Source organism: Camellia sinensis, chromosome 9, assembly GCF_055761805.1.
Source record: "Camellia sinensis isolate YWXY chromosome 9, ASM5576180v1, whole genome shotgun sequence".
Taxonomy (NCBI): domain Eukaryota; kingdom Viridiplantae; phylum Streptophyta; class Magnoliopsida; order Ericales; family Theaceae; genus Camellia; species Camellia sinensis.
In genome coordinates, this window is record NC_138969.1 from 70309829 (window position 1) to 70320322 (window position 10494).

At 37.0% G+C, this 10494-nt stretch overlaps 1 protein-coding gene across 2 annotated transcripts; it reads left to right on the plus strand.

The window, feature by feature from the left end:
• Positions 1-4142: 4142 nt before the first annotated feature.
• Positions 4143-7706, plus strand: LOC114321554 (uncharacterized). Of its 2 annotated transcripts, none has more exons than XM_028268719.2 (4): positions 4143-5160; positions 6215-6372; positions 6458-6568; positions 6943-7706. In XM_028268719.2, exons 1-4 carry the CDS (start codon positions 4344-4346, stop codon positions 7516-7518), a joined length of 1662 nt encoding a protein of 553 aa, XP_028124520.2. In that variant the 5' UTR covers positions 4143-4343; the 3' UTR covers positions 7519-7706. The 2 variants fall into 2 exon arrangements, with proteins under 2 accessions (XP_028124520.2, XP_082743182.1); XM_082887056.1 differs by having other exon boundaries at positions 6236-6372.
• Positions 7707-10494: the final 2788 nt, after the last annotated feature.

Here is a 10494-nt window from a genome sequence, read left to right on the forward strand (position 1 = left end):
CCGAGTGTGTTGATTGTGTTTTTGTGCTCTTCATGCTTGATATGTCGTGTTTTTATAAATAATAGTAAGAGTCATGTTAAAGGACTTGCAGCTTTTATCGAGCATTGCTGTCCATAATTTGTAAGAAAATACTTCTGTGGAATGCTGGATTGTTTTTTGAGTTTTTTTTCCGTCGTCCCTAGCATCAAACTGAATGTATTATCTAGATTTTACTCATATACTGTCAAAGAATTTCTTATTTTGGTTTGCCTAAAAAAGTCAGCTACTTGACTGGATGGAGGGGCACTGAATTTTATAACACTTGACACTTACATGAAAGGGTGCAGATTGGTTTTTAGAAACCATTTTTTTTAGAAACTGTTGATATATAGAACACATTTATATCACAAAAAATATTAAACTGTTCATCAACTGAATTTTGATCATCTCATCAAGCTAGCCCTTTGAATTTAGAGGCGAAAACTGATAATGTCTTGGCGCTAACTTGCAATCTTTTGTGATTTATTGTTTATACATGTTGAATGCTTGAGAAAAATTGCAATTAAAACCTTACAATGTGAGAGATACTGCTAGGCAAGTTGGACCGGTGTGGATGGCGGGATTTTGCTTGGTCCACCATTGGGAAACTCATGGCTGGGAAAGATGATCTAGAATTTAACAACTGTACCCAAGTTATCCTTCCATGGACTCTACTGTGTTCGTTGTCCATTGTGTATTGATACTTCTTGTCAACCTGCACTCATCAAACACATATGAGACAGGCAAAGTTCCTTGTTAGTTTGTATAACTTGTTGGAAATTAAGCTCTTAATAGATCCATGTTGATGCACACAAGAATGTAATATTACACACTTTGGATAAAACTCGGCTGGCCTTTAGAGATGTGGATTTATGGGGTTTATTTATGAATGGAACAGATTCAGGTACAATTGTCTGTTTTCTTCTATCTGGTAGTAGATCCTCTGGCATTTGCATTATCATTTGCTTTTCATCTAATATACATTTAAAATACTAATGAAAATCACTTGAGAAGTTGAGGCTTCATATTTTTACGCAGACAAAGAAGTTTTTAAGTTGTATTGTTTCATCTTAAATATGACCTCTTAGGAATTCTGAATTTGCTATGACTATTTGCAAATGTTTTCCCTAATTGGTTCTTACGAAACCATCAATTCAATAGTTTAAAAAATCTGAACATAAATGGATTTCTTCCTATGTTCTTTCAGTACAGAGAAAATGATTTGACTTATGCTATTTGCATATATCTTTGTTTTGATGTACTCAATTTTTCTTAGTTCTGAATGTTACAGTGCCAAGACAACTATATTGTTACATTGACAAATAACCCTCTGAATCTTGAGGCCTGTGTGATTGCTGTCAACCTGTCGGAAAATCAAGCTTCACTTCAAGTCATACACCACTGCTGCAACAATGCAAACATGTAATAGGATTTCAGTTCTAATTATATCCTTAAGCGAGGAACGTGTAGCTTAGGCAAAGCAGGCTCTTAACGACCTCAATAATTCTTCAAACATGATTTCACTACAACAAAAAACACTATTGGCGACTAAAATGGGAATTTTCGTCACTGAAAGTCATGGAATTGGTGACTAAAATGGAATTAGTCGCCAAAATTGGTCACTTTTGCCGACTAAAAGACTTTAGTCGCCGAATGTAATGGTTTTAGCGACTAAAAGGCAGTTTAGTCGCCAAATATAGGGGTTTTAGCGACAAAAATATTTTTAGTAGCCAAAGGTTAGGGTTTTTGGCGACTAAAACCATTTGGTAGCCAAACGTTAAGGTTTTGGCGACTAAAAACCACTTTGGTCGCTGATTGTACCTGTTTTGGCGACTAAAAACAGTTTCGTCGCTGAAGGTCAAGCTTTTTGGCTACTAAAAAAAAATTAGTAGCTAAAAACAGGTTTATGGTGACTAAAATTCACTTTAGTAGCCAAAGGGGGAGGTTTTTGGCGACCAAAAAAAAGTTTAGTCGCCAAAAGGGTAGGTTTTTAGGCGGAATGGTTTTCTTTAGCGACGGAAAATTAATTAGTAGCCCAAAAATAATAGAATTGGCGACTAAATAATTTTTTTAGTCGCCAAAAGTGATCTAAAATTTTTTTAATAAATAATTTATTTTTTACATAAATTATATTTGAATATATATAATTACATTTATATATATAGTTGTGTATTAATATTGATGAAAGTAATATATAAATAATATAAGTTGCAATTATAGTCATGAGATGGCTCAGTGGCATAGTGGGGTGGAGTGTGTGGTTAAGGTTTGGAACTTGGAGGTCCTAGGTTCGAACCGTGGGAGCTCTGAGGCACAAAGGAAAAATTTTTTTTTTTCAAAAATGCTTTTGGCGACTAAAAAAAAATAGTCGCCAAATGTATAAATAATAAAAAAAATAATTCACTATTAGCGACTAATAGTTTAGTCGCCAAAGGTATAATTTCCAAAAATGGAATTGACTATTGGCGACTAAAACCTTAGTCGCTGAAAACCTGTGTATTGCCGACTAAAAGTTTTTTTGTCGCCAAAGGTATTGCCGACCGTCTATTTGCGACAAACCCGGCGATTAAAAGATTTTGTCGGGGAAAGTGGAAATTTGACATTTGGCGACTAAAAAGGGACTTTTGGCGACTAAAAATTTAGTCGCCAAAGGTGTATTTTCTTGTAGTGTTTTCTGTGGCGACATGAATTGGGACGGTGAGTTGGATGGAGCATTTCCACTGTTTTCCAGATGGGTTGATGCCTGGTCGTAGCTAAGACCAAGGGAAGCTAAGACCAAGGGAAAGCTGACGGACATTCGATAATGAGTCAAACTCAATGTTGTCTGGTAATTGGCTCCTGCAAAAGTAGCTAGACACATTTGTATGCAACCTCAATGACTTATTTTTGTCAATTATTTTTTTTTTATTTTTAGGATCATGTATTAATTTAGTTCTTAAAAATCGTACAAATACACTCCTTTTAAAAAAGGTCTACAAGAGCTAAAAATGATACATTTTTATAGTTAATGGAGTCAAAAAATAAGAATTCACAAATAAGAGAAATAAAATAATCTTCGTTAATAGTTGAGAGAATATTAATATAAATAACCCAAATTATAATACATATACTAGTATTAGTAAAGCTGAGTATGAGAAATGCTATGGTACACACCCCTTCAAAGGGTTTGCACCATATGCTACTGTTACGTATTTTTGTAGTAAATGTTATGTATTTTTATAATAAATATTACATATTTTCTGGTAGGTATGATAATTTGTGTTTCGGAAATGAAGTTACGCATATGGTGGTGGTACGCATTTTTGTGGTAATGTTACACATATTTTTATTCAAACATTTTCCAATTACAAAATGTGTAACAAGACCATAAAATATGTAACATTACTACAAAAATATATAACGCGAACCATAAATTGTCATAACTCCTATTAGAAAAATATGTAAGATTTACTACAAAAATACAAAACACACCACAAAAACAAATATAGGGTGTGTACCATGTAACTTCCCGCTGAGTATACACACCAAACAAATAATATACATTTCCAATTCTTAGGACTGAAGCAAAGTTTCTCTGTCTCTTCAATTATTCATTTTAAAGTCGGAAGGAGACCTTTTTCCTTTGTCTTTGTAAAGTGGCTTTAAACATCAAACAGCCTAGTACTATGATTTCCATCAAAATCTCAATCAATATTAATGTGCTCCAAATTCATGAACGTGAATGCATGACTTCTGAGACAGGTCTCCATTAGGACACTTAGGCCAGGTTTATTTTTAGAGTTGTTGGCGAAGAAAGTATCAGTATAATGTAATTGAGTGAGAAAATTAAGAAAAATTATATAAAAATATCAAATTATTTAAGCTTAACTCGATAAAAGTTCGTTTGAAATTGACTTGAGAATTTAACGAACTAAACTTAAACAAATTTTAAAATTAATTAAAGTTATCAAATCAAATTTAAATAATTAACTGTTGAAAAATTTGATTATAATTTTATTCTGAAACCATAACAAATTAAGGTACACCGCCCACGTCCACTGTCTAAAGCTGTCCAATAACAACGCACCATCTTTTCACTACCTGACCCCACCATTTTCTCTGTATAACCTTCCATGTCAAGTCTTCGGTTACAAGTAACACAGTCCTCAACCTATTATTCCTTTGATATTTCACACTGTCATTCAACACCACCACCACCACCACCACTACTACTACTTCCACTCCATCTCATTTCATCTTTATTTGCTCATCTTCATTCAAGTCATCACTTTGATCCGAAATCTTTCTTCTATTTTGTTTTTGGTCTTGAGAAATTGTTCTTGATCATGGATGCTGATGAGGTAGTCATGCTCGAGCAAGATGGTTCAAATTATCAAATCTGGTCACACCTTATGAGCCAGCACATGATCCAAACTCGCAGACAACTTTGGGACTATGTTTGCGGCATTGTAACAGAGCCCAATCCAGGCCATGAAAACTTCACAAATCTCTCTCAACAATGGAAAAGTAAGAATGCAGAGATCTTGAACATGATCTGTATATATGTACTCAATCCTTCAGTTTCAATTCAATTACGGAGCTTCAAATCAGGCAGAGAGGCTTGGGACTATTTGGCTGAGCTATATGGTCACTCCAATTTTGCTAAAAAGTATCAATTGGAGACTCAGATTAGAGCAACCAAACAAGGAGATAGAACAATCAAAGAGTTTCATGGTGTAATGCTTGGTTTGTGGAATCAACAAGCCAAGCTTGAGGATAGAGATTTGAGTTTGCTAAGCAGTTACAAAAAGAATCGAGATGAACAACGTCTTGTGCAGTTTCTTATTGCTTTGAGAGATGAATTTGAGCCGATTAGAAGGTCTATACTGTGTCGATTATTTCTACCGAGCGTTGAGAAAGCTGTTAGGGAGTTGGAAGAAGAGGAGATAAGGCTTAAGCCTTCAATTGTCTCTGAATTTGATCAGTCACACAAATTCAACAAGCCATCTTTGTCTCGGGATAGGTCTGCTATGTCTTCTTCTTCTTCAATGACAGAAACTTATGATTGGCGTTCTTTGCTGGGAGGTTTGGCCAAAGTTGCCATTGCTTCATATGCGGCAGTACAGGTTTCTCGGACACTGTATAATTACTATACTGAACCTGGTTCGCTCCCTTTCATCATCAATTCTCATTTTATCTGGGTTCCTTCTGATTTTTGGTATATTTTATGGCATGATCTGATTTGAATTTATTTATTTATTTTTGTCAAATTATAGTAAACTCCCTGAAGCATGGATTACAAGTAACTCTATAGTTTTGACATAATTACATTGGTCGCTTCTAAGTAATTCGTTAGTCATATGAATAAAAAAGAAAAAGAAATGAAATGTCATCTTTTTTTTTTTTACTAAAATGTATATTTGTCTTTTATTTATTTCAATGTTTATTCACCATCTGCATTAGTTAAAAGGGAGGTTTGTAAAACTGTGAAACTAATATAATATTTTATTTTCATATCTTTGGAGAAGTGAATGTAATTTATCCAATTTTTTAAATCATGATTTGAAGTGATTGTTCTTGTATTATTACTCTCGTGTGCCTCGATAAACCCTCACTATTACATGATATGATTGTTCACCATGTTGGTTAAAAAGGGACTAGGATAGTACTAAGATTAATTTCGTGGATTTACCTACTTAAACCTTTTGAGGCTTTCTATAACATTACAGTCATCTCAAACCAGCCTTGGTTTGTTGTACAACTTTTTTCTAATGGTTCAAGCACACATAATAAGAAGTGCATGCGCCTAACAATTATTATTAGAAATCACATGTATCTGGAACGGAGAAGTTAGCTAATATTAAAATAATTGTCTCTGAAGAATTTCTTAAGCTGATATGAGCTGAAAGTACAGATCTCAAATATAATTTCAGTTGCCAAGGGTCGCTGTTTGGGTTGATATGGGTTGCAAATAAGTAGAACAAAATAGACTTTTCAACAAACCAGGTGATTAGATAAAAGTTGGATCAGAACGCAATTCGTGAGTTCTTATTATATTAGATACTCAATATGTCTAATATTAGGACGTTTGAAGATTTATGGCAGGATTTTGTACTTACAGTTATTTCTTTTTCCTCTTTTGTGCATCTGTGGTTTTCGAATCCTAGGATTTACAAGTTGCATGTAAGTGAAGATTTAGTTTTTTTTTTTTTGACAGTTGCAGTTGAATCTTTCTCAGGAACGGGAAGTACTTCGAGAACATTGAAGATTTTGAGTTATAATGTTTGTTTCCGAGAAGACTTGGAAATTCATAAGAGGATGAAAGCTGTGGGTGGCCTTATTCAGTTGCATTCCCCTGATCTGATATGCTTCCAGGTTCTCCACATTTCCATTTTTTCGTGCCATGTAACATAGAGCTTTTATGACTTTTCATTGTTTTTAAGTTCATTTTTCTCTGCAGGAGGTTACTTTAAAAATCTATGACATTTTTCAACAATCCAGCTGGTGGAACTTGTACCGTTGCTCAGTTTCAAATATGATGGAATATAAAAGCAGATCCTTCTGCATGCAGGTGAGATTCTTATGATTTTTCCTTATCATTTTTTATTTCTGGTTTTCTTGAAAGAGGGATGTCTAGGGTCAAGGAAATTGACCCATTCACGCAACTGTATGCATCTAGCTGATCAATTATAAAAATATTAGAATAGATGTCCAAAATTTCCAAAATCTTCCTCTATTTGAATATTATAAAAAATCTTCATATTCTGACCAGTAACTTGTGATTCAACAAATTTGCAAGCCTGGTCATCTCTCTCTCTCTCTCTCTCTCTCTCTCACGGTTATACATCATTTGCCTCATTTTATTTATTTATTAAAATCTCTGGATGAGTTTTTGTAGTTAATAGTGAAGTAAGATCTGATGCCGTTACACCACATAACTTGCAGTTAAGTAAACTACCAGTAAAATCATACCACAGTATACCATTACGTAATTCCACAATGGAAAGAAAACTTTGTATCGCCAAGTTTGAGGTTCAGGCAGACATGCCATTGGTTGTTGCCACTAGCCATCTTAAAGGCCCTGGTCCTGGCCCTGGGGATCAGAAGTTCAGCAAGGAACGTGTTGATCAGGCGAAGGAAGCACTGGCCTTTCTTAAGAAAAAGGTAAACGTGATTTTTTGTGGTGACATGAATTGGGATGACGATTTGGATGGTCAATTTCCTTTGCCCAATGGATGGGTTGATGCCTGGGTGCAGTTAAAGCCAGGAGAAAATGGATGGACATATGATACCAAATCCAACAAGATGCTTTATGGTGATTGGCCTGTGCAAAAGCGACTTGATCGATTTGTATGCAATTTGCGTGATTTCAAGCTAAGAAGAATAGAAAGGATTGGCATGGAGGCAATACCAGGTCTATCATATTGCAAGGAGAAGAAAGAGAAAAACAAGGTGCACATGATGCTCCCTGTTTTTCCTAGTGATCATTATGGGTTGCTATTGACAATCTGTGCCAAGTAATGCTAGTTAAGTGGTCATATCTAAGCAGGCAAGCAGAGTGCTGATTGTGTTTTTGTGCTCTGCTTGATATGTACTTATTTTATAGATAATAGATGGAGTATGTTAAAAGGGTTTATAACCTTTTGAGGAGAATTGTTTTCTATATTTTGTAAGAAACTACTTCTATGGAATGCTGGATTTTTTTGTTAGTTTTTGGTCGGTCATCCCTAGCATTAAACTGAATGTATTATCTAAATTTTGCTCATATACTTTCAAAGAATTTCTTATTTTGGGTTGCCTAAAAATGTCAGCTACTTGATTAGATAGAAAGGAACTGAATTTCAGAACACTTGACTATCACATGCAAGCGTGCAGATTAGTTTTGAGAAACCATGTTGCTACTTTAATCTGCCACACTTAATCAAATCCACACACCATGTTGCTACTTTAATCCTGCCACACTTAAATGAAGAAAGATGCGCACTCTCATCTTCGATTTTAAGCACTTCTCCCCATAGGCTAGCTATTTGTTCGAACATGTTACAACTCCACAAATTCAAAGGAACACCATAACAGCTGAGCCAAATAGCTCTTTCATGCTCTATGTGTGTTCCTTTTGACCATTCTGTCACAACATCGCGCCAGACCTCAAGCCATTCTTGTAGGTTTATCATCTTCTCCTTCATGATAGCTTTAGATTGAAACGTGATAATTTGCCGCCCTTCCTCCACTCTTCCTAACCATTACATGTTGCGGATCGGGGGCACACCAGGGAAGTCAAACAAGCAATAACACACAAGATTTAACGTGGTTCAGCAAGTCGCCTACATCCACGGGCAGCGGATTCACTATATTGAACAAAATGGTAAGAATTACAACACTCTCTGTAACTCTCTCTCTCTCTTTGCTCTCTAAGCTCACACCTCTCTGTTATCTCAGCTGTACCTCAACTCTCCTTAGCTTCTCTATATGTAGAGATTACAAATGCAACCAAAAGTCTTTGAAATGAGCTGGTTGCCAGCCCATTGTTGTGCTTTCGGTGGCTTTCCAGATTGATGCTTCACATGGCTTCTCATGGCCTCATGGCCAACTCACATGGCCTCATGGCTTCCCCACCATGTAGCTGGCTGCCACTTTCCATCACATGGCCAGAATCTGTAGCCAATATTCAACAAATCTCCACCTTGGCGAGGATTCTCTTATCCAACATAATGATCGATCAACACTGCCATGCACCCGAAGGTGCTTAGTTCCGAGAGATGTTGACCAAGTCCAAACAATGTTGGAACTTGATCCCAGAAACTACCTTTGTGAGCATATCGGCCGGATTATCTGCAGTACCAATCTTTTGAAGCAGAATATCCCCTTCATTCACAATTTCTCGGATGAAATGGAAACGGACATCAATGTGCTTGGTGCGGGCATGATGAACCTGGTTCTTTGCCAAACAAATGGCACTCTGACTGTCACAAAACACCTCAACGTGCTTCTGAACAATTCCCAAGTCTTCAATCAACCCATGTAGCCAAATAGCTTCCTTAAAGGCTTTCGTCACTGCCATGTACTCTGCCTCTGTAGTAGACAAAGCCACCGTTGACTGAAGCGTTGACCTCTAACTTACCGGCCCTTTAGCAAGCGTAAATAAATACCCTGTTGTTGACCGGCGTTTGTCTAAGTCACCAGCATAATCTGAGTCCACATATCCTTCCAAATTCTGCCCGAGTCGATTATCTCTCTCGAACTTCAATCCCAGATTGACCGTGCCATGTATGTACCTTAGGATCCATTTCACTGCCTACCAGTGATCTTTTCCTGGATCATGCATATTCCTGCTTACCATACTCACAGCATACGAGATATCAGGCCGTGTACAAACCATAGCATACATTAATGCACCAACTGCATTTGCATATGGAACCTGTGCCATATGCTTCCGTTCTTCTTCTGTGCGTGGAGACAACGAAGCACTAAGCTTGAAATGAGGGGCCAATGGTGTACTTACAGCTTTGGTTTTCCCATTGATGCCAAATCTGTCTAACACCTTTTTCAGATACTGGGTTTGTGTCAGACAAACCGTGCCCTTCTTCCTGTCTCTCTTGATCTCCATGCCAAGAACTTTCTTTGCTTCTCCCGAATCCTTCATTTCAAACTCCCTTGCTAACTGTGCCTTGTGTTTGTCAATCTCCACATTGCTCGTAGATGCAATCAGCATATCATCTACATATAAGAGCAAATAGATGAAGGAACCGTCGGGAAGCTTACGGAAATATACACAATGATCAAATTGACTTCTTGTGTATTCTGTCTCCATCATGAACCGATCAAATCGCTTGTACCACTGTCTCGGGGATTGCTTTAATCCGTACAACGATTTGTTCAGCTTATAGGCCCAATTCTCTTTTCCAGCAATTTTGAAACCATCTGGCTGGGACATGTATATCTCCTCTTCAAGATCTCCATGTAAGAAGGCAGTTTTGACGTCGAGTTGGGCGAGCTCGAGATCAAACTGTACAACCAAAGCTAACAAGATGCGAATAGACGTGTGCTTCACAACAGGTGAGAATACCTCATTGTAGTCTATTCCTTCCTTCTGAGCATAGCCTTTAGCTACCAATCTAGCTTTGAATCTGATGTTGTCTCTGCCTGGAATGCCTTCCTTCTTGGTGTAAACCCACTTACACCCAATTGCTTTCTTGCCTTTTAGAAGTTGCACCAACTCCCAAGTCTGGTTCTTGTGAAGTGACCCGATCTCTTCATCCATAGCCTCCTTCCATTTGACACTTTCTGCATTATGCACGGCTTCTTTGAAAGTGCAAGGAACATTGTCTTCAATGATTGGAAGTGCATAGGCTACCATATCGGTCATCCAACTAGGTTGCTTAGTAACCCTTTTTCCTTTCCTGATTGCAATGGGTTCTGATTGTTGCGGAGCCTCTGGATCTTCATTTTCATCTGAACTCTCTTCAGAGCTATCCTCTGAGACTTCTTCAGGATGGT